Below are 23,960 nucleotides of genomic sequence, written 5' to 3' on the forward strand. Positions count from 1 at the left end.
ATGAGGGGGGAGACAAAATAAAATCAGCGAACCGTTGAGCATATAAATCAGATCACCAAAAATCATATCTTGAAAACCAAGACGAGCAGAACTATTGACGGAAGCCAACGACAAGAAAGACATTATCAAGGACGCCTAATCGCTGACCCAACCCAAGGAAATGCGGTCTCTAACATCAGCCAAAATCTAAAGAAAAAAGAAGTAGTCAATATTGACCGGAAAGGCGTGAGAACTCATAAACCTGGTCTATAACAAATATCAGATAATTTCACAAGAGTGGAAGGCGAAGAAGAACTTTATTTCAAAACATAACAATCATTCATGAGAGAAGCACACCACACCAAAAAGGATAAACGAAATACATATATGGTGACAAGTTAAGGTCAAAATATGGAGAGGTGACAAAAAAAAACATCTTAAAAGAATAATGTTCAAAAGTTTGAAGAAAAAAAATACAATTTTAACTTTGAAACCATTAATCTTAGAATCAACAAATACCTAAATGTAAAGTTATTGAAATTCAATATGTTTTATATTACCGTATTGAAAAAACAAACAAAATATATTAACCTATCACTTATTACTACATAGTATAATAAAAATACCAAATAATTTTCTTAACAAACAAAGACGACCATATAATTGCATCATCCAAAAAAATCATAATTGACAACAATAAAATAATATTCGGCCTGGATACGTCCCTGATTTATAGTCCCTAGTTTATATTTTTCTCCGCCTCTAGTTTATATGATTTTTAGATCACTGAAAGCTTTTGGTGCGTCTTTTATTTATTGACCGTTTTCTCCTTTTACAAATTAATAAAATAAGGATTATCACTTGCATCAATCATATCTTACTAACAAGTGTTCGTCTTCAACGACGTGTGTAAGCAGCAAAGGTGAATGCTCACAGCCAGCAACAGCTTTGGTTGAATTCTCTCTTGTTTTGCCCCAAATCACAGTGTAGAATCCAAAGCTCAAAATCACTGATCCAATCACACTACACAAACCACATGAATGGTAAAATATAATCAGGTATATTACTTAATCAATAAGCTTATTTTAACATGGATAACATCTTCATAACATGCTAGAAATGAAGAATATGAAAGATATGGTACCTCCCAAGGTGAAGTGCAGTGCCTAGGAATATAGCACCCATGGAAACTGCAATAGCAATAGACAATGGTCTAAACAAAGATACATAGACCGGACCCTTCAGATGCAGACCCCATGTGTGGGTAAGTGCGGTGAACAATGAAACAAAGACTCCCTGAAACAAAATTTTTAGTTTATGAGCTTAAAACATGGTCAGTAATGGACGCATATTATAAGATTTGATGCTTACTGAGTATATGATTGCAGCGAGGGAAATATCTGGTTTAAGCACCCAAGAAGTCAAGTTGGTTTCCGCAAAAAAACACACTGGTGCTGAGATTAGCGTTGCAATTAAGTTGTAGAAGAAGACTACTCTTATTTCTTCAGGGTATGCCTCCATGATCATCGTCTAAGACAATATACAGCTACTTAGCAAGAATGCTCCAAGAACAACCCAAAGTTTTTTTTACCAACCCAAAGTTTTTTAATGAAACTTTCAAGTACTTGTACCTGAAGAATATACATAAATGATATAAGAAAATACTGTGAAGCAAGCAAAAGGCCTCCGATAATCCAGCTTGACTCGAATGAAGTCATCTGCTGCTGGTGAAGTGAAATGGTAGGAGGTGATGAAGATGTAAAAGACGCAGCAGGAAGAACCTTTGGGCCTTTATAGAGCACAATAACCAGAGCACCAGATATAGATATTACTGCACCAATGATCTTAGCCTGAGTCCCAGAGCTCCTTAACCTCACTTGTTCCATCCTTAAAAAGTCACCCAAGGAAGTAGAACCAGTTAGCGTGACATGCAAGGTAATAAGATTGATTGCAAGTTTGTAACGATCAGACCTCGGAAGAAAATCTCAAACATTCCACACAAAAAAAAAAAAAAAGCCAAAGAAAAGGAGGTAGAACCTGAAGATAACAGCAAGGGTGAATGTGAAAGCTGGTGTGAGGTTGCTGATAGCAGAAGAAAGAGTAGGAGAGCTATATTCTATTCCTTTACAGCCAGCTATCTGCGATATGAAACTGTTCCCCTCAAGTTAAGAAAGCAAAACAACCGAAAATTCAACACTAATCTATAAGCAGTAGTATACTATATATTACCCGAGAAGCCCAACTAATAAGATCTTGAAGAAGAGAGGAGACTTGGATTGAGGCAATCTTTTTGACCTGCATGCAAAAGAAGTTCATATTCTTGAAAAGTTTATACTGGGAAAATAGTTGATGAAGAGATCAAGTACCTTCCAAAGATGAAGCATAATGGAAGAAGAAGAAGTGTTGAAACAAGATAAGAGTAAAAGACAAAGACATAGAAGCTCAATCCTCTCAAAGTGGCAGCCTTGAACAGAGTGTTGGACCCAACAATGGCACACTCCGCCGTAAACATCGCAGCAAACGGGACAACATCTCTGCTTAAGTACCTCCACGCCACTGTCTCTTCTCCAGCTCCTCTCATGATATATATGATATTGATATGATCAGTGGCTTAGAAGATTGATCTCAGAATGAGTTAAGTTGCAGTAATGGTGTCGGTGGGTTAAGTATTTATATGGTCATATTAACCAAGACACTTGGCAGAAACATGCTCTTTTTAGCTGACAGTTGGTTGTAAAGAAGCGTTACAAAATGATGAAAGTACCCAGAAACCAAACGAAATCAAATCAAACCACTTTTGTGTTGTAAATTGTAATTTTAATATTATAAAGTTGAATTTCTATTTGCTATGGTTGGTAACTTTAATATTTTCAGAGTTGTATTTTTTTGGGTGTAATTTTCAGAGTTGTATTGTTTTTGGGACCTCCAATTGTCATTATTTACAATGCATAATATTTACTTGCATCAATCTATCTTAATGGCAAGGCTTCATCTTCTATAATGTGTGTAAGCAGCAAAGGTGAATAATGCTCAGAGCCAGCTACATTTTTGGCTGTATCCTCTCTTGCTTTTCCCCAAATCAACGTGTAGAATCCAATGCACAATATCACTGATCCAATCACACTGCACGCAAACACATATTCGTTATTATAATTACTCTCTAAAACGTGGAGGCCAAGTTTTACAGAAGAAGAAGATGATGAAAGATAATAATACCTCCCGAGGTGAAGTGCGTCGCCAAGGAATATAGCACCCATGGCTACTACAATAACAATAGACAATGGCCTGAACAAGGATATGTATACTGGACCCTTCAGATGCAGACCCCATGTGTGGGTAAGCCCACTAAATACCGAAACGAAAACTCCCTGAAACAAAGTGTTACTTTCTGAGCTTACCGGTTATATTGCATGAAATCAGATTGTAAGAACTGATTCTCACCGAGTACATTATTGCAGCGAGAGAAATATCCGGTTTAAGAATCCAAGAAGTGAAGTTCCTTTCCCCCAGTAAACATACTGGTGCTGAGATTAGTGTTACGCATAGATTGTATAAGAAGACAACAGTTATTTCTTCAGGGTATATCTCCATGATTCGAGTCTGAAACATATACACAGCTACCGAGTTTAGCAAGATTTTAATGTGCAACCTAAAAATATTTTAACCAACTTTTCAAGTGTTTGTACCTGAAGAATATACCAGACTGATGTAAGAAAGTAATGTAAAGTAATCAAAAGGCCACCGATTATCCAGCTTGACTCTGATGAACTCAAGTGCTGGTGAAGTGAAATGGTAGGTGAAACAGATGCAGCAGCGAAGAGTGTGGGGCCTTTATAGAGCACAACAACCAAAGCACCAGATATAGATACTATTGCACCGATGATTTTAGCCTGAGTCGCCGAACTCCTTAACCTTACATTTTCCATCCTTTAAGAACCACCCAAGGAACCAGAACCAGTTAGAATTACAAAAATAGCCTACCATAAAGAAAGAGGAGGAGGTGTAACCTGAAGATAACGGCAAGGGTGAAGGTAAAAGCTGGTGTGAGGTTGCTGATAGCAGAGGAAACAGTAGGAGAACTATATTCTATTCCTTTACAACCAGCTATCACTGCCATGAAACTGATCCTTCCAGATTAGGAAACTAAAACAAGAAAATTCCCCTAAAATCTAGAAACATGACCATATATATTATTATTACCCGACAAGCCCAAGTAAGAGAATCTTGAAGAAGAGAGGAGACTTGACTGAAGGCAATCTTCTTGACCTTCATATATGTAGAAACGAGTTCATTTTCTTGATAAAAAAAACTTATACAGATCATCAAAGAGTGGACAAGCAAAGATCAATACCTTCCAAAGATGATGGAAAGTGGAAAAAGTATTAGTGTTGAAATAACATAAGTGTAGAAGATAAAGACATAGAAGTTCAATCCTCTTAAGGTAGCAGCCTTGTACAGTGTGCTTGACCCAACCGTGGCACACTCCACTGCAAACATGGCAGCAAACGGCACAACATCTCTTCTAAAGTACATCCACGCCTCTGTCTCTTCTCCTCTCATGATAGATAGGTTCTCAGAAAAATAAATTCTCTCTTAGCTATAATAACGTTGAGAAGCAATCCTGTAGTTGGTTGATCAGTTCCACCACGCTTGGTAAATGGTAACGTTTATCTTATTTAGAACAGAAGTTATTATCAGTGGAAGACAATATGAAAATAGTTAAATTCCATAAATAGAAATCCAACTTGACTTGGAGCAATACTACACACCACAAGAATCATATTAGCCATTATATAGCTCTCTCTTTTAATCCATACTATATTTTGACCCGTCATTTTAAGGGCATATATATTTTTTGTTTTACATTTTTGTTGAAATTTAGTTTTTATATTTGTGTCTTTAGTCATATATATGTTTTTCTTTGTATAATATTTATCTTAAATGATTAATAAGAGGTTTTAATAATTGTATTAAAATAGTTGGACCACACCTATATCAATAGGTTATCTTCCTGTTTTAATAGTATTTGATTAGCTCAACCATCCAACTGAAGGATATAACTTCCATTCGAACATTTTCCTCCAATTATGATGATGATTGATAAAGACATCCAAAAACAAAAACCGAACCTGAACCAAATTAACTAAAATAAAATCGAATCGGAATTGGTAATCAGATCGCGTGTCCGCTTATCCAACGGTTAGATTTGGATGATATAACTGGGCTGTGTGGTCCGGCCCAGTACGGAACTTACATAAGACCAAAGACTTAGGAAACCGTCATTTTTTTGTCTTCGGAGTTGACCATCTGACATGAACTCGCTCATCTATGCACGTGGTCCCAAATCTAAAAGCTACAATTAAGTTAATTTAATTTTGTTTTTCATTTTCAAAGGTTTTGCTTTATTTCCTTATTACATGTTGTTTTCCAACTTTGCCTCCCACTTCGAAAAATTACAACATCACTTTGCCATTTTCTTGTGGTTTTCTATTTCCACCATTAAAGCTCAAGAAAAGAAAAGGTTAAGGGAGAGAGAGAGTGAGGAGAGAGAGAGAGAAATAGAGTTAACTTTAACTCTCTTCTTCCTCTGCAAATCTGACAGAGGAGAAGAAGAACCAAGCCCTCTTTGATTAGGGTTCTTACTTCACGTGAATCTGTGGGGCTTTGAGGTGAGTGTTTCTCTCGATGTTGATGATCTTATCGTCTTCTTCCTCCACTTAACTTGGAGCTCTTGTTGATATTCTAACTCCTTTGTCTAGATCTTGAGATTGAGATCTTCTTCTATGGTGGAATCTCGTTTCTTGTAGATCTTTCTTGCAAACATGTCTTGGGTTCGATTCGCAGTTGAGCAAAAAGACGGCACCTTTGCGTACCCACCACCGTTTTACAAAGACCCAATTCTCTCTCCGCCACCACCGTCTTCTTGCGGTAACAGAATCAGCCCGGCGGTTATGTTCGTGATCGTGATTCTAGCTGTCTTGTTCTTCATCTCTGGCCTTCTTCATCTGCTCGTTAGGTTTCTCACAAAGCGTCCTTCGAGGCCTAATAGATACCCTGAGATCTCAACTAGTGATGCTCTTCAAAGACAGCTTCAACAGCTCTTCCATCTCAATGACTCTGGTCTTGACCAAGCTTTCATCGACGCTTTGCCTGTTTTCCACTACAAAGAAATGGTTGGTGCCTCCAAGGAGCCGTTTGATTGCGCCGTTTGTCTCTGCGAGTTTACTGAGAAAGATAAGCTGAGGTTGTTGCCAATGTGCAGCCACGCTTTTCATCTTACCTGTATTGACACTTGGCTTCAGTCAAACTCGACTTGCCCTCTTTGTCGTGGCACTCTCTTCTCCCCTGGTTTCTCCATGGACAATCCCATGTTTGACTTCGACGATATAGGGGAAGACGAAGAGCGTGTACCCGAGAAAGCTGTGGAGATTCAAGAAATCGTTGTGGAGAAAGGGGTTTTACCGGTGAGGTTAGGGAAGTTCAAGAGGCTTGACAATGATGGTCTTGTTGCTGCTGGTGGAGAGACTAGTAGTAGTAATCTTGATGCGAGGAGATGTTTCTCAATGGGTTCTTATCAGTATATACTCGGTAACTCTGAGCTTAAAGTCCCGTTTTGCAAAGATAGGCAACGGCTTTTGAAACCTCAAGACCAAGAATCTCAGGAGCAGATTGGGGACTCATCATCATCAGAAGAAGAGAAGAAGATCAATAGTGTTGTGGCTAAAGGCGACAGCTTTTCGGTTTCCAAGATTTGGTTGTGGCCAAAGAAAGATAAGTTCTCTTCAGATGATCAGAGAAGGTTGCCTTCTTCCTCACTTAACGTTGATGATCTTCCAAAACTTCCATGGATGGAAGATCATAAGAAGCTGGAGAACGACGAAAGGTAGTAGTAGTAGTAGTATATTTTGTTCTTTCTTTTTTCCAATTTGAATCATTGATAAGATTTACTGATTATATTTTTGGGGGGGTGTTTGCCAGTCATCTGTTGTAACATATTTTGCTTAAAAGGCTGTTAATGATATGAGATCAAAGTTAATGGATTCCTAAAGACTGATGCTTTAGCTTTATTTTTATTATCTTTGCCTTTTTTTTTTTCTTCACTTTAGAATCACTGCTTCTCGTCGTTTCTTTCCTCTTTTTCAATATACTTTACTCTCTCAACAAATTCACTATTGAATATACATATCTTTGTATACATGATGGTGGTTCTTGATTACATATGATTTACTTTTGTATATTTTTCTAAGTTTTCTTGATTAGTGTTGGAATTTAAAGTGATATACACTCAATTATATGGATAGAAAACAAACTAGAACTTTTGACTTGTGGTCGCACACAATCTAGTCTTTGGTTTAGGTTAAGAGTTTTTGCCTCTTTGTGTTACCCAAAACAAAAATGAAATCTTGCATAAACCAATTACTTTAATTTCAAAAGTCTGTGGCTCTAATGGTTTATGTTGGTTGTTGTAGGGTCAATATGTTTTTCTTTGACTCGTAAAATAAACCACCACCCACTAGATTTTGATTGAATGTACATAAATAAGAACTCAAAAAATAAAAAAATGAACAATTAGTAGAAACTTTAGTAGATTTTCATATAATATATTTATTTAAAATAGTGATTGTAATAGCTTTTTAACATTCTTATTTCTCATATGTCAATATGTTCTATACTAGTCTATTCAACCTCTGCCCATGTTTAGAACGTAAGCTTATAGAATACTAAGTCTTTCTCTCTTGTGCTCTACACCGATCTTGGATTCTCAGATTTTTACATAAGATTCGATGGCCAAACCCACCAGCCGAATGATTCATCAACGTTGGTGAAGTAATGGTCATTTGCCAATGGAACTAAAGCTGTGGAAGAGCTCATAGTTTCATCATCACCTTTAGAGTTAAGCTTGCCTTGGAGGTTTCTTTGGGTTTGGTGTGCTGCAGGAAGAAGCATCTCAGTCAAAGTGAAGACCTGCAAACACAAAGTCTCGTAGAAGCATGTTAGAAACTGAGCTCAATGGAAAGCCATACTAAGAGGAGCGTTTGCTATTACTTTAGATTTGAGTTTCTCATTCTCTGAGATGACTGATTCATGTTTAGCCAGGAGGGAATCATAACAAGCCTTGAGAACATCGTAATCTCTTTCGATCTTCTTGATCTTACACCGAGCTTTTCGATTCTGAAACCAAACAGCTACTTGTCGTTGAGGCAATCCAAGCATTTTAGCTAGCTCAGTCTTTCTCTCTGGTTCCAATTTATTCTCTTCTTCAAAGCTCTTCTCCAACATATTCACCTAACAATTTAAAAAAAAAATAAAAAAAAATACTAAAGTAGCAAAGACCGTTTCATTCTCTGACTCTTGTATTATCATATACTTACTTGTTCAACCGTTAGTCGACGCTTTTTCTCAGCCGGTTGATTATCGATTTCACCTGTTGGAGCCGATCTTGATCTTGATTCTTGATCGTAATTGGGATCCATTGAGATGTTTAAAGTAAATAAAAAAGGAAGAAACTAAAACCTAAAATGCGAATCTAAGTGGGATTATGTGATGAAACAATTCGTTAGAGAATCAAGAGTTTGTGGCGGAAGAAACTCGTCGTCCACAACAATGTCGCCGGAGTTGCTAACAAACAGAGGCAAAGTCCCATCGTTTTTGAAAGAACAAAAAAAAACAGATCAAGAAACAAGAAAATCAAGAAGAGGATGGAGATCAAAATGAAAGATGGAAGTTAATATAGAGACATTCCGAGAGAATCTTCATTCATCTTAGAGAATATATCAAGCTATTTTTTTTTTCTTGAGTTAGATTTGTGTATAGATCTTCGCGGGTAAAGCTTAGGAGGAGGAAGAGTGGCGACTGTATTTATACTGAGAGATTTGGAATTACATTTTTGCACGTTACGCGGTTTGTACATAGTTTTGAATTTTTGAAGAATAAACGAATTGTTGGAGAATAAATAAAGAAAGTGACAAAAAAGAGAGAATAACTGGAACTTTGAAGAAGAAGCAAATATACGGTTCTTCAAAAAGAAAAGAATTTAAATGTACGTAGCACATATTCATTCTTATCGTTTTTATCACTTATACAAAATGGTATTTTGTTCTGTATTAAAAGGATTATAATAGCAACATTTCCAAAAACTTAAACAAAATGAATTTCTACAAAGACTAAAATTGGGAAACTTATCAAGAAACTTCAGACAAAAACGAATTAGAACAAATCAACCGAAAAATACTTCCAAGGGCATGACTGGTTTTGTTGTTATCACATGCAAGTGCAAAGTGTTATCACCCGTTATACGCAATTTATGTATTTTAATATATTTTTTGTTCAAATGAATTTCTACAAAGACTAAAATTGGTAAACTTATCAAGAAACTTCAAAATAAAATGATTTTTGTATTTATATTATATTGTATTTATCTTAAATATCTCTTATTCCTTAGTTTTAAATATGCCTCTATTTAAATATATAAATTCTATAAAAATTTAGATGTTTGTTTGTTTTAGTTAATAGACGTTAAACATTTAAATATCAATATTTAATTAACTTAATTAACCAATAGATTTAAATAAAATTTAATCATTTAACTATCAAAATTTTTCATTTGATTAGTATTGCTTTAGTTTTGTATTTGTTAATGTATACTTATATTGATATATAAGTTAATGTAAGAAATAGATGTAATTATATCTTATCTTTTATTAATGTAATATTTATCATTTTAGTGGTGGTATATGAATTTTTAGTTTTTAATATATTTCAAAGATCATGCCAAAAAACTTATATTGAAAGTTTACTTTAGTGATGATGAAAGAGTTATTAGTTATTACTATATTTAAAAAATTTTGCCGAAAAAAATAAGACTTTAAAAAAATTGTACATGTCATAATTACATTCATGCCATGTCATATTTTTCAAAAGCATGTGATCATTTTTCTGTTAAAAATGAATGTGGTGATGATACATATACAAATCACTTTGCAAATAATGTCTAGAGGAGATGCTGATTTGAAATATTGCATGATTTGAATATATTACAATTTTCTGAAAATATAATTAGTTACATTCATTAAAAAGGTTTATTAACAATTAGGTCACTACATATTTTCTAACTTAATCTTTAACTTTTGATTATCGTTTACAACAATAGGAAAAATGAATGTTTGATGTTTTACAGATATTCTATAAATATATTTGCAAATCTACATTATGATCTAGTAACTGTGTTGAATGCAAGTCTGGAGTGAAGAAAGCATGTATAAGATAAAAGCAATTAGCGTATGCGACATTCCTTTCTTGCAAATAACCGTGTGCAAAGCAAGACATTGCCGCAAATTCAGAGTACTCTAGCTCGGACTCAGTCTCAACAATCACAACATTCTTATGTACAGAACCAGAAAGAGTAGAGATCTGAGCCACATTACCAATGTGATCGAGCGTAGACGCTAACTTCAAGCTCTCCCAAGTTTTCTTTCCAACAGCATATTAAAAAGTGATAGATTTCAAAATTTCAAGATACAAACTTCGCCAGATATATTACAGATGAACAAAAGCGTGTTGCCGAGATTTACATGTATAATGGAGAAAAATAAGCTCAGTATATTCATGTATTAAATCAAGAAAATGTAAACACATGTTGTAATGCTGAGATCTACTTGTACTTCTGTATTGATGACAAATTCCAAGAATAGTATTTCACATTCATAGAGATGATCAAGCTCCAAATGATTACACAACAGAAATCATAGCCTACTTGTCTTATTACCAAAACAATAACCAACCTTATTGGACTCGTACACTATTACAGCATCAGTGACCCTTCAAGAGAATGGTACTACCCAAAGCCCATGAATGTGCTTAGTTTCTCAAACTTGGTAGTTAGTCAAATGGCAAGACAAAGACATTTGTTCAAAATTTGTACCTATGCAACGATAAAATAAGTATCATCAGCTTCAGAAAGAGTTTCGTCTTTTTTTTTTTTTTTTTTTTTTGCAGAAGACGAGAAATATCCTAAAAACCTGTAAAGGTCTCTTGAAAATTCTCAACCAACATAAGAGACATAATCCTAAGACATTGCTTTTTGCAGCAAATTCACAATCTCATGTAAACGTCTCAACCAAGATAAAAACATAATCCTAAGACAATGGCATCTTTCTTACTTCCTCAAGCAAATTCACCATCTCCTCTTCGAGTTTCACTTTCACTTCTTCAGTCATTCTTCCTTGAGATTTATCCACCAATGATATCATCTCCTCAAACTTATTCTTCAAGTGTTCCATCTCCACAGTTTTTGTTTCTGCAGCTTCAGCTTCGCCTTTCTTCTCCCCTGCTCTCTCATTGGGATACTTGAGTCTGAATTTAACTGTGGAAGTAGAAGCGAAAGGAGAGTTCTGTAGTGAAGACTCGAAGGCTTTCTCTCCATCGTCCACGTTCAAGAAGGCAACACGGGCGCATAAGTTGGAGTCTAAAACATAGCTTCTCTCTTCATCCAAAGCTCCAAACTTCCCATAGATTTCAATAAGCGCTTCCTTTTTAGGTAGAGTTGAACCAGGACCAAATGTAACAAACAGCTCAGCTCCTGAAAATTCCTGCTTCTTAGTCTTTCCCTCTCTTTCCTTCTTCCCAGACTCATTGGGCGTTTCCTCTTCCTCAAACTTAGGCTTCTTACCTTTTTTATCTTTCTTCGTTGACCCACTCGCCTCTTCTTCTTCATCCCCTTGCTTCCTTGATTTAGGCTTCTTAGCTTTTCTCTCTTTCTTCGTAGACTCTTCTTCTTCATGAGCTTTCTTCTCTGATTCAGGCTTCTTACGTTTTCTCTCTTTCTTTGTTGTCTCAGTCACCTCTTTGCGGGATTCTTCTACTTCATCAGCTTGCTTCTTAGATGTCGGTGTCTTTGGTTTTCTCTGTTTCTTTGTTGCCTCATTCTCTTCTTTTCCAGTCTGCTCAATCTCCTCAGCTTTGCCTGTCCCATTCATTTCTTCCTTGTCTGTATCTGCAGTATTGTAACTCCCTAGAAACTTGCTGTTAACACCCTCATGGTATGCGAAGCTTCTGTAGATGGACATGAACTCTCTTACCATGTCTCTTGAGCTGCTGTCTTTCGGATATTCTGTACCAAGAGCAGATACACGAATCAGATCCCGAATTTCCTCGGTTGTAGCTCCCAATCTCAGAAAATCGACAGCGTTACTAAGCTCCTCTGACAGTTCTTGATGACCTGCACCATTCTCCAATTGTAATAATTCACAAGAGTTATTATCCTCTTCTTCCACCACCACGAGGCTATTCCTTGCATTGGCCATTAGCTCTCCTCCTTGGCTCTGACTTGGAACTTCGGAAGATTCAGGTTCGGTTTTGGTCTTTTTTCTCCCTTTGGATGAAAAATCTGACAAGAACTCAGGCGAAAAGTACTTGCTGCTCTTCTTCCTCTCTCTCTTTGTTGTATTTTGTGTGGAGGTCTCCCCATTTCCAGCAGTTGAAGCATCATCAACCTTTGCCCTCTTTCGCAGTGAAGCTAACGGAGTTGAATCATTATCTGCTTCATCCTCTTCTCTCTCTCCACTCCCTTCCTCGTCCCTTTTCTTCCTCTTCCTTTTGCCTTTGATATCTTCTTTAATTGAAGCAACTTCTTTCATTCTTCTACTCCTCGGATTGGTGGTGGTTACAAGTTCATCACTGCGTTTTACCTTTTTCCTACTCGACTTCCCCTTTCCATCATCTGGTTCTATCTCAAATCTCACCTTAGCACAAGACTCATTCTCCAATATCTCAGCAATACTCTTCTGCTTCCTCCTGTGCTGCAGCCTGTGATCAGGAAACCCTGAGCACTTCTCTAACGGTCTTTGAATCGACTCTTCAGGGACCAACGCTTCTTCTTCTTTTCCTTTCTCTACGGTTGAACGTCTAGCACCACCATCATCAAAGTCCTCGTCTTCATCATCATCATCATCATCATTGTTCTTATCTTCAAGTCCCGGGACTGGTTGGGCCTCAGGAAACTCAGTCAAACCATATCCTCTTTTAGACCGAAAAAACGCAGACACCTTCCTTTTCACAATCTCAAGCTCAAGCAAACCGCTGAAACTAACCGTCTCTGCAAATCCTTTAACATCTTGAAGAATCCCTTCAGGTTTACCAACCAGCAAAGAAGAAATCATCTCTCTTCTCACATCACGAACAGCAACACCTTCCTTTATCCCAGCATTCTTAACAACACGGTTATCAAGCTCCACTGCGCAATCGCGTATCAGTAAGCGCTCCATGTGTCTACCCATTTCTTCTACCGCCTCTTCCACTGCAGTTACAATGCCCCTCGAGCTGCTTACGTTAGAACACTCTTTGAAACTCTCTGCAAACGGTTTCAACTGCGAGGCACCGCACCAAGCGAATGTCCCGTCTCCAAAATACGCAACAAGCATCTTCCCCTTTTGCTTTATCTTCAACGCCAAATCTGAAGCTTCTGATGGATCGTATATCTGACCTGGCCACCATGGATGATTCTTGATTTTGCCCCAAACGAAATCTCCTACATGGTATCCATGCTCTTCCTCTTCACCATCTTCATCTTTGGCATCACTATTATCACTGACATCTTGCTTCAGCTTTAGCAAAGACGAAACTCCATTCATCACACAATCTTCGATAACACCAGACTCATCAGCAACCTTGTGCTCTCCGTTTTCAGAAACCCTAACACCGTTCTCTTTTAGGGTTTTCTCACCTGAGGCGGCGACGTCGTTTTGTTTAGCTGACCCAGTTTCTGAAGAACTAGCTCTCGGTCTTGTCTCTTCACCGATTCCCTCAACAGTTTCCATCTCCATGTTTCCCTAAAACATTCCGACAACAATAATTCAGAAAAAGACAAACTAATTTTTTTTTAAAAAAACAACCGAACACACACAAACAATTCAAAAACCCTTCACCAGGAACGAACAACATCTACAAAAACTAGGGTTCATGAGAATCAAACAACGTCTCCAGAAACATAAACAAGTAAAATCACCTGAATAATCTTAGCTCGAGCAGGGAAAAAAAAAACAAAACTTTCCAGAAGTGAATCCTTTAGATTTCTCGTAAGAACAAAACCCACAACGAGAAAATCAGAATCTCATGAGAAAATTCTTGTTCTTTTTCTCTCTTGGTTTGAAAGAGATATAACTTTGAGGGTTGTAACGCGGCGCAAATCTTTGGGAAATTAAGACACATAAAAAGGGTATTTTCGGTATTAATGGCTTTTTTACTTGTTTTAATAAGAACAGAAAAAGCAATTACTCAACCGGTCGCTTTCACGTTAACAAGCAGATGAAACAACAGCTGCGCGAGTATGAACCCTATAACCTACTCACTACATACTTATTAGGTTGGTATGCGATACGTCGGTATCCAGATTCTTACGTGGCGGAAAAGTATTGGATCGTGTAAAACACGTTAGCTGTTACGCTAGTGGGATGGGATATAGATGACGCATCACAAGTTTCCGATGCTCCACACATGTCAGTATTCCGACGGTGTGTACTTAGCGGCAGTAAAAGCAAAGAGATCCTTTACTTTGAACGGGAAACGACACTTATCTTTGCCGTTTTAGGGAGTATTGATTATCTGATTACTGAGTTAGGCACAAAGCTTTTATTACCAGCATCTAAATTTAGTGATTTTAGCAATTTAGTGTTTATCTATTTTGTACTCCATCGAAAAAAAAATTATTTGAGAAAATTAAAAAAAAAAATAGAACAAAGATTCATTACTATTGTCCTAACAAAAATAAAATTTTATTTATCATATCTTCCCTGTAATTACCCTTTTAATTAATAAAATAAAAAAATAATTTTATTATTGAAGTTGTTTGTTTAGTTTTCATCTACTCTCTCTCTCTTCTCTAATTTTCTAAGTAACAGTTGAATTCCGGTGGCCGGAGGCGTTATTGCCGCCGGTCACCAACTCTCCTTTTGTTTTGATGTATATATTCATCGATCTAGATCAATTTGGTGTTATATATTCGATCTTTGATCGATCTATCCTTCCGCTTATCGGATTTTAGCTTCGCTTTGGCGACTGTCCCTTTGCTCAGACGATTTTTGTTGTGTAGAAATCCGTTTTCCCTTTCCTTTTCAAATTGATATTCCGATTAGTCTTTGAAGATTCAAGTTTCCACGTTAGATATGCTTGATTTCTTTCTCAAATAAGGAATCAATCTTCGCTCTACAATATAAAAAGCGGAGTATTTCTTTGTGGATTTGAAATTAAGATGATTGATAAGCATGGAGAAGTTGAAGCAAGATCAGATTGGATGGAGTTTTCTTTATTGAAAGCGTTCTGGCGAGGCCTTGCATCTCTCTCTCTAAAGAAGAATCTTTTGAGATTATCGGCGAGCAGGGAAAGGAGAAACGGTCAAGTGGATCAACTAGCCGGTAAGTTTTCCGGCGACTCAAACTGACGGTGCTCTCTTCGGATCCAGAAACGTCGATTGCCTCATCAAGATACACGTGGCTGCTATGCAACTAGGTTTATTCTATAAAGAACATGTGTTTTCTTAGACTTTATGTTGTAAATTTGGGCTTCGCCTAGTCTGATTGTGATAATGGGATGGGTTGATTCTACTTGTAACTTATGGCCTTGGGCCTTTATGCTTTAATAAAAAGCAAAGTTGACAAAAAAAAAAGGAAAAAAAGAAAATAGTATAAGAAACTCACATCAAGTTAGTAGTGTTTTCTGGATCTAATCTTGTTTATTTACATAAAATAGATGTCATTTTCTAAACAATATAATAAGGAAAATCACATAATAAACCTTTAAAATGGCACTCACTAACATTTTAAACCTTGAACTTATTTAACTAGCATATTAAACATTCAAGTTCGTTTTTGTATCATAATAAACCCTCAACTTGGCATAATTGTTCATCAAGCAAAAATTATGACATGTTTACCTGTAAAGAAGGTGACATGTCAGTTTTTTTATTTTTTTATTTAATTAGTAAAAAAAGTTACCAATAAATAAAATTAAGAAACATAAATAAAAATTATAAAATTACAGAAAACTTAAAAAATCGAGTTTATGAAAAATAAAGAAGGTGACATGTCAGTTTTTTTTTAAAATTGCTTATTTAATTAATAACATAAATAAAAATAAAATAAAAATTAGAAAACTACAGAAAAATTCAAAAATCGAATTCAATAAAATCATAATATTTTCTTCAATTTTTACTTTTTTTTTTAAATGAAATTTTTGTTAAAAAATATAACTTATTTTTTTAAAAAAAAAGCATATAAAAGCTCTAAAATATTTGCACTGAAAAATAAATAATTTCAAACATTACCACCCGGAACACTTTTCGTCGTATCATCATTAAGAGTAATATTTTTGATCATATCCCTAATGATAATAGCGTCTAAAACCATTATTATCCATATGTCAGAAATTACCGCCGAACATATCACCATTTCAAGCATATCAAATTAAATGATTAAACTAAAAAAATGTTATTCTTAATGGTGATATGACAAACATTGCTACTGTTAATAGTGATATATCGAAATTATTTATTTTAAACAAAAATTTAGTGCTTTTTATGATTTTTTGTTTTTTTTTTAAATCACAAAAATTGCATTTAAAAATAAACAAATTAAGATAATATTATTTGGTTTTTAAGAAATTAGATTTTTGAATTTTATGGATTTTATAATTTTTATTTATGTTTATTTTTGACTTGATGATACATAAAAAGTTCAAGAATCTATTTTTTTTGTAAAAATTGCATTTAGAAAATTTAAATTTTAATAAAATATTTTATTTTTATTAACCTCGATTTTTTAATTTTTCTGTAATTTTATAATTTTTATTTATGTTTCTTAATTTTATTTATTGTTAATTTCTTTTACTAATTAAATAAAAATAAATAAATAACTGACATGTCATCTTTATTTTTACAGGTAAACATGTCACAATTTTGACTTGATGAACAAGTAAGCCAAATTGAAAGTTTATTATGATACAAAAGTCAACTTAAATGTTTAATATGTTAGTTAAATAAGTTCAAGGTTTAAAGTGTCAGTAAGTGCTATTTTGAAGGTTTATTATGTGATTTTCCCCAAAATATCATAGTAGAAATTGTATTCTATGATTTGTTAAACAATGTACATTTATTAGAATCAGTAACCAACTTTAATGATATGAATCTTTTACCAAAAGAAAGAAAGAACTTTAATGATATATTTCACATTTGAGGAATCTTATTATATAAATGAGTGTTTTCATCGTTCATGGGCCCTCCACGTAGGAATCTACGTCAGAAAGTGGTGCGCTGCCGAGCCAACACGTGTCGATGTGAAAGAAACGCTCCGTTTCATTTATTCATCGTATGGGCTTTTGATTATTCATGGTGTATGTGTTAGGTTTTGCAAACCATGAAGATAGTTATTTTCGTTTGAGCTTTTGTGCATATTTGGTGAGCTGTATGAAGCCTATTCTAATAAAGAGTAAGTCAATAAACACGTCGTTTTGTATCGTATAGGTTGACACTTTCTTTCTTCGCCGTCGCAATATCGATATCGGGTCACACCCTAGGGTTTCGATTCAGATTTTTTTTTTTTTTTTTTGAAAAAAGGGCTTCTGGGTTTCGATTCAGTTGCTTCATCTTCTTCATTCCGATCCAGAAATCTACCAGTTACGGATTCATCATTTTAAAGTTCTCCTTAAATCCATCCTCCACGATCAACATTCAATGTTAGCTTCGCTCTTGCAAAGCGGTGGAGATTCGAGTATAAAAAGGTTAGTATCCCTACTATCGAAATCATCCTACCAATCTTTTTTTTTTCTTTAAACGTTTCCAGAGGTTTAGATCTTAAATGTCAAGTCTATTGTTTTTCTCCAGTTCGCCGGCCTTGACATTCATAAATTTAGAACTGTTTAATCTATGTATTCGCAGGTGTTATGATCTTATATATCATGGTCATTTTAAAAAAAAAGTTTTTCGGTACTCTTCAATTCAGATATCTATTGAATCTTTCACACTGAGATATTTAGATACGTTTGTTGATGGTTCTTTCTTTACACAGTTGTTTCAGTCCACTTTCATGGCAGCCACCGTGAATGTAAGCCGACACCCATTACTTTAACTGATAGGACTTCAACGTTTCAATAGAAGTTTCTAATAAATTTATGTTTACCCCTACGCAGTGACGTGTCTGTGACTCTGAGCCTGTTTGAATGACAAGCTGTGACGTTTCACAGCAAGCTTGAAGGTTTTGGGGGTGATCCGCGAGTTGTTGTCGCATCTAGCATAAATCCTAGGATTGTAGGAGGTATAGTTCTTGCTCAAATTTTAAATCAACAATTTTTACGTCTCACTATTACAAATTCTCTTGCTTTTGGTTAAATGTGACTACCTAAATGTTTTTGGTACAACCATGAATTATTTTCTTGTCAGGCCGTCTGTTCTTTAATGGTAAGTGTTTGATGATTCCTACGTTACTACATTCACCTTCGGTTTGTTGTGATACTGCTACATAATGCCCTCTCACGTGATATTTCACATCGCTGTACGCTGGCTTCTAGAAACAGTTGGAACAACCCCGCACCTTCTTTGCTGAGGGGATACGCCAAGGTTGAACCACTGAGCATATCTAAGCTGAATAAGTTCGTTCTCACAGCCAAGCCTCAGGTTGTACAGCATTGATTTGTTTTAAGTACTGAAAGCTTATACTCTGTATGTGATTCTCATGAGTTTGCAATGTACGGAAATTGATTTTGTCTGTACTGGAAAGGTGACTGGAATCAAGATGGAAAGAGGAAGGTGTTATGTCTCCTGCTTCATGTACACGAGGAAGCTCCAACGAACTGTCATCTCATTCACTTTCGTGTCCCGCAATAACACTAAAGCTATTGGTGTGCTCAGGTATATTGGACAATTTGGCTTTAAATTTGTTTTCCAACAAAAAAAACAAATAGAGACCCCACATACGGATTTGGATTTGGCTTTGGCTTTAGCTTTTAATTATCGAGGTACCGTGTGGAAATGAGCATTAGCTGATGACACGATGAGGGTCTATTTGTTGATTTTGGTGGTGAGATGACCAAACTCCATAACATGCGAGCCTACGAAGCTGGTCATCTCATGGTAAGTAACTATCACACTACATAGAATCGTCCACTATATTCCTCAGTTATGTTTGAATTAAGTTATGTTTGAATTACTTGGAAATATAACTTCCTATACAAAGGCTGATCTCGACCGGGAGTAAACCCATAGGAGTCTCAGCCACTTCCTTTTATACAAGGAGATATTCAAGGATCTACAAGACCAAAAGGTTAACACTAATGTTTTTCACATATTTTACTTTGCTCTACCTGCTTTTAAAAATAAAACACTAACTAGACGACATTCGTTACAGGACAACGGCCGTGTTCGTTTACATGTCGCGCGACCTGCGACATGCGACCTGCGATCGCAGGTTGTTGTTCGTTTTGCTGTCGCGTAACATGCGACCTGCGATTGGTCGCAGGTCGCAAGTCGCAGTTGTTGTTCGTTTTGATGTCGCGCGACTGATCGCGCGACCAGTCGCGGGTTCCCATTTAAGTCGCCCGAAAAAACAGCGACTAAAAATTAAGAAAATTTTGATCGCGCGACTGGTCGCAGGTCGCAGATCGCAGGTCGCGTGACACGTAAACGAACATAGTTTTAGTCGCAGGTCGCATGTTTAGTCGCAGGTCGCAAGTCGCAAGTCGCGCGACACATAACCGATCGCGCGACACGTAAACGAACATGGCCAACGTCTCCACTTTTGAAGAAATTACTCAGTCAGGACCAAGGTTTTGTATTTGCAGAAAATGAGAATTTTAATCACGAAAACCTTCTCTTTTATACCAATTATTACGGACACACATACATTTGGTTATTTTAACAATCTACTTTCGTTAGGACATTTGATGCTATATTTGTTGTGCCATAACCAAAATTGTCGACCAAATTTAATTTTCTAAATACAACTACAATGCAAAGGTACCAATAAACTCATATTCTGGTGTAGACATCACATGACCAACGAGTTATAATATCACGCTGTCAAACAAATGAACATACCAAATTCCAATAAATAAAATATATATCTTAAACAATAAACAAAAAATTACATTCCTCACATAGTCTTAAAAAATAAACGAACAACAACAAGATATAAGAGTATAAATGAAAAAGATATAAAATAAAACAAAAGATCAATATGTATATAATATATATATATATATATATATATATTACTAAATTAAAGAAAATACATCCGGTTTGAAATTATCTGAACCATCAAATTATGAATATTAGTTAATTGTAATGAGACTGAAGTTGAAGATTCTTTTATCAAATAGTTTTATTTAAAAACAAAATAAGAAGACAATCACGAACATAATAATTCAAACCACATATATAACCAAATTCTTCCAAATAAAAAAAAATATATATCAAATATACATATATAACCAAACCTTCTCAAATAAGAACAATTATTAAACCAATTATACACACTTAACCAATGTGTTTTTCTTTGCTTTTTATTTTAATTGTAACATAGAGAATTTAAAATATCTCAAAACCGTTCAGTTTAGATGAATGATTGTAAAAATCAGTATATAAGATTAAGCAAGAAAATCTTTATTTAATCTATACAAAAATTATTTTTAGGAAAAAAAAAACAACAACTGTGGTGAGGTAACTATCTTTATGCTATAATTTTGTTATGCACTTAAGAACATGAGGAATGCATGAAATTTATAGATCGTCAACAGAAAACCAACATGTCTTGGGCAGACAAATGCTGAGATTGATCAAATGTTCCTTATGCGGCGTTTCTATATTGAAAAAGAAGCGTTATGGGACTAATATGTTCTTTACAATGCCACCACATCTCAAAAATCTCGAAAATCGATATAGTGATTGTTATTACTATAAACAAATGGAGAAATTCTTAGTGTTGGTTTTACGGTAACTGACAAGTGCCTATACTCATCGGACACTACTCAGTTTTCACATTTTCCAGTTTCAATGTGTTCTTATTTTTATTTGCTTTGCATTAATACCTTCTTCTCATTTAATTTAACATTTTAGTTTTAAGAAGAAATGCAACTTCAAATAATCACCAGAAAAACTATGATTTCAACATGAATGATAATTACTTTTATAACATACACAAAAAATTACCCACAACCAAATCTTTCTAAACCTAAATATTACAAACTACAAATAAAATACCAAATACGGAATCAAATTTTTTGTAAAAGGAAACAACATGAAAACCATTTGAAGCTCCAACAACATAACAATGCCAGTACTCTTAAATAAAAAAATGACTATTACAAACATACAAAAAATAATAACCTAAATCACTAATAAAATATATCCGGCCCTAGTATTAAATATATTTTTGTTCTCAACGTTCTCCTAAGTTAGGTTGAATGCATTTTTTACGGTTTCCTATTATTCTAAAATAATTTGAATATGCAATGTTGAAACAAGTGAAAATGCTAAACTTAGTCGAATATGTTTTCAAACCTATCGGTTTGTGTGGTAGAAACTATATTCTATGGATTGATCATGAATAAATCTCTGATAATCTAGATAATATTGTTACCAAATATATATATAAAGTATTTGAAAATATTTTTTATTTTCCTTTCTACCTTAAAAATGTTTTTTTAAATGTTATATTTCTCTATTATTGGGTTTTTATTTTTATTTATGTGAGTAACTACCATATATGTAAATATCTTAATATATGCATTGCAATGATTCACACCACAGTGCACGAGCAGCGAGGACCATCTATCAACACCAACTAGCCACGAGAGTGGCATCGCTTTCTTATAGGTATGTCACACCAAAGACCTAACCATAGACGGAGAAGAAAGAAATATGCCATTGTAGAACCACACGAACCTCGACTAATCCATCATATCTCCACAATCACCAATGAAAGAAGAAACAAAGGAGGAAAGGAATACTCGTCACCTCGTCGATCGAAGACCCGAAATGGCTCCTCAGCGAGCAAGATTGTTGAAAAAGAGTCAAAAGAAAAATTATCGCGTGTGGTGTGTATATCTCGCCTCTCAAAGGCCAACAAGTTAAACCATAAATGTATGCATTGATTTATACTTTTTTGTATTTTTTTGTTAGCTTACACTAATAACCTATCATTATTTTATCTAAGGTTATGAATGTTTCATGTGGTTAGCTCTAAACTGACTCAGATTTTAATTTATGTTACCATTTATCCCATTTCACACATAAAACACATATAGTTGTTTCAAATTTAAAAATTAAAAAAAATATAAAATAAGAGGTATAGGTTGTCTTGTTTAACGTTAGGTGATTTCAATGAGATCCTAAACAATGATGAAAAGATTAGAAGACCAAGTCGAAGTGACATAAGAGCAACCGCATTAATGAACCCCCGGTTGGGGTTCACAATTTGATTTTTTTATTATTATTTTTTTTTTCATTTGATTTTTTTTTTTTTTTTTTAAATGATCAATAGCGGGCCGCCACGTGGCGTGGGGCCCGCTAAACAGTGATGACCCGGGTTCATGCGGAAGGAGTGTGGCGAGACAAGTTCACCAGCTTTTATTATTATTATTATTTTTTTTTTGGGATGTGTGAGAATTTCTCTTGGATGCGCTTGCTCTAATTCTTTCAAGGCGACAAAGTGATAATTCTTTCAAAGTCTTCTCAGAAATGTTGGAGGTGCGTGAGATGGTGGAAGTTTTAAGCTCTGGTAATGGTTTCATGTGGGCAGGAAGAAGAAATAAGTTATGGAATATAAGAGACCAAGGTTTGTTTCCAAAAGATCTGTCAAGGATATGTGTAAGTCTGACTATAGACCAGTTCTGCTAAGTCCGTTGGATTCTCATGAAAGGTAAAAAGGAACATTTAGATTTGATAGCTGCATGCTCAATAAGCCTGAAGTTAGGAGTGCAGTATTGAGAGCATGGTCCAAGAATTGTAAACGTTTAGGGGCTCCAGTATCGAATCGGATCAGAGATTGCAGAAAAGAGCTGAGCAAGTGGAAGATATCATCAAAAGCTAATTCTAAGCAGGTGCTGGAGCAGCATCAGGAGCTGGGGAAGCATCTGGAGGAGGTGGATGAGGCTGCGGAGGATGTTGTAGATGCTGTGGAGGAGGCACATACGATGCAGGAAGAGGCATAGACTGCTGATTCGCCAGCGGTGATCTTCGTTGAGATTGGCTCTCATGGACAAATTCCGGTGCGGGTACAGTACCAGAGCTACTAGGAGCTGACGGATCATCCTGCACACCGAGGAATGTAGTTCCATAGGTGGGCCTGTCCCTAAGTATCCCCCTACCACCACCAACCATATCGATAAATCTGTTAAAAAAACAAACAAATTTAAATTTTTATTAGAAAAAATTTAAATCTGTTAATAGAAAACTAATCTAATTTCGTTTCTAAACTAACCACTTAAACTAATTCCAAACCTAATCTAATTTCATCCTAAACTAACCACCTAAACTAAATAAAAAAATTGTACCTAGAGAGAAGACAAAGAGATGCTAGAGAGAGAGAGACAAAGGAGCAACTGCGTGAGGGCGATGGGGTTCAAGTTTATATAGACAATTTGATTTCATCGTAACCTAGTAGTAAAATTACTATTCAGAAGTAATTCACGGGATTAGGCACTCTTTGCTAGTTATAGTGCCACTGGGCGAATCCAGCATATTCTTACGATTTATCGACGACCCGCGTTTTTTAAAGATTACGACGTTTCAGGGACTACCCGCTTTTTTAGAAACTACGACAATTTAGAGACGACCCGCGTTTTTAAAATTGTCGTAATGTAGACGTAATGTTACGACGATGTAGGGTCGATTAGTTAAAAAACAGAAGGGATTACACAGTTACTAGAACCGTTCTTACCAACTCCGCGTTGCTTTTCCTCAGCTCGAGAAGCCGAGGAAAAGCTAAGCGGAGTTGATAAGA

At 35.5% G+C, this 23,960-nt stretch overlaps 5 protein-coding genes and 1 long non-coding RNA gene across 16 annotated transcripts; 2 read left to right on the forward strand and 4 right to left on the reverse strand.

Moving 5' to 3' along the window:
• Positions 1-760: 760 nt before the first annotated feature.
• Positions 761-2,632, reverse strand: LOC106404891 (WAT1-related protein At5g40240-like). Of its 2 annotated transcripts, none has more exons than XM_013845539.3 (7): positions 2,346-2,632; positions 2,209-2,274; positions 2,017-2,130; positions 1,611-1,866; positions 1,351-1,509; positions 1,124-1,275; positions 761-1,002 (listed from the first exon to the last, which is right to left on the reverse strand). In XM_013845539.3, exons 1-7 carry the CDS (start codon positions 2,558-2,560, stop codon positions 846-848), a joined length of 1,119 nt encoding a protein of 372 aa, XP_013700993.1. In that variant the 5' UTR covers positions 2,561-2,632; the 3' UTR covers positions 761-845. The 2 variants fall into 2 exon arrangements, with proteins under 2 accessions (XP_013700993.1, XP_013700994.1); XM_013845540.2 differs by having other exon boundaries at positions 2,017-2,117; positions 2,346-2,588.
• Positions 2,633-2,835: 203 nt separating this feature from the next.
• On the reverse strand, positions 2,836-4,578 carry LOC106405226 (WAT1-related protein At5g40240-like). 2 transcript variants are annotated; one of them, XM_022705315.2, is made up of 7 exons: positions 4,331-4,578; positions 4,180-4,236; positions 3,987-4,100; positions 3,666-3,906; positions 3,421-3,579; positions 3,196-3,347; positions 2,836-3,102 (listed from the first exon to the last, which is right to left on the reverse strand). In XM_022705315.2, the coding sequence occupies exons 1-7, from the start codon at positions 4,537-4,539 to the stop codon at positions 2,949-2,951; spliced, it is 1,086 nt and encodes a 361-aa protein (XP_022561036.1). In that variant the 5' UTR covers positions 4,540-4,578; the 3' UTR covers positions 2,836-2,948. The 2 variants fall into 2 exon arrangements, with proteins under 2 accessions (XP_022561036.1, XP_013701259.1); XM_013845805.3 differs by having other exon boundaries at positions 4,180-4,245; positions 4,331-4,575.
• Positions 4,579-5,413: 835 nt separating this feature from the next.
• Positions 5,414-7,019, forward strand: LOC106402662 (RING-H2 finger protein ATL46-like). 2 transcript variants are annotated; one of them, XM_013843441.3, is made up of 2 exons: positions 5,414-5,648; positions 5,787-7,019. In XM_013843441.3, the coding sequence occupies exon 2, from the start codon at positions 5,802-5,804 to the stop codon at positions 6,864-6,866; it is 1,065 nt and encodes a 354-aa protein (XP_013698895.2). In that variant the 5' UTR covers positions 5,414-5,648; positions 5,787-5,801; the 3' UTR covers positions 6,867-7,019. The 2 variants fall into 2 exon arrangements, with proteins under 2 accessions (XP_013698895.2, XP_013698894.2); XM_013843440.3 differs by having other exon boundaries at positions 5,415-5,648; positions 5,739-7,019.
• Positions 7,020-7,548: 529 nt separating this feature from the next.
• Positions 7,549-8,816, reverse strand: LOC106404573 (homeobox-leucine zipper protein HAT5-like). Its single transcript, XM_013845288.3, has 3 exons — positions 8,352-8,816; positions 8,026-8,265; positions 7,549-7,944 (listed from the first exon to the last, which is right to left on the reverse strand). The coding sequence occupies exons 1-3, from the start codon at positions 8,451-8,453 to the stop codon at positions 7,750-7,752; spliced, it is 537 nt and encodes a 178-aa protein (XP_013700742.2). The 5' UTR covers positions 8,454-8,816; the 3' UTR covers positions 7,549-7,749.
• Positions 8,817-10,985: 2,169 nt separating this feature from the next.
• On the reverse strand, positions 10,986-14,199 carry LOC125588797 (PWWP domain-containing protein 3-like). Its single transcript, XM_048760622.1, has 2 exons — positions 13,982-14,199; positions 10,986-13,805 (listed from the first exon to the last, which is right to left on the reverse strand). Exon 2 carries the CDS (start codon positions 13,797-13,799, stop codon positions 11,115-11,117), a length of 2,685 nt encoding a protein of 894 aa, XP_048616579.1. The 5' UTR covers positions 13,800-13,805; positions 13,982-14,199; the 3' UTR covers positions 10,986-11,114.
• A 3,207-nt stretch (positions 14,200-17,406) lies between these two features.
• On the forward strand, positions 17,407-22,187 carry LOC106403329. 8 transcript variants are annotated; one of them, XR_007324963.1, is made up of 8 exons: positions 17,412-17,745; positions 17,903-17,950; positions 18,033-18,068; positions 18,154-18,278; positions 18,404-18,871; positions 18,979-19,093; positions 19,197-19,283; positions 19,368-19,898. It is a non-coding gene; the product is annotated as an uncharacterized LOC106403329 (long non-coding RNA). The 8 variants fall into 8 exon arrangements; XR_007324958.1 differs by lacking the exon at positions 17,903-17,950 and having other exon boundaries at positions 17,423-17,745; positions 18,404-18,421; positions 18,532-18,871; XR_007324959.1 differs by lacking the exon at positions 17,903-17,950 and having other exon boundaries at positions 17,423-17,745; positions 18,404-18,421; positions 18,538-18,871.
• The last annotated feature ends 1,773 nt before the right edge of the window (positions 22,188-23,960 follow it).

The sequence above is a fragment of the Brassica napus genome, chromosome C6 (genome assembly GCF_020379485.1).
Source record: "Brassica napus cultivar Da-Ae chromosome C6, Da-Ae, whole genome shotgun sequence".
NCBI lineage: Eukaryota > Viridiplantae > Streptophyta > Magnoliopsida > Brassicales > Brassicaceae > Brassica > Brassica napus.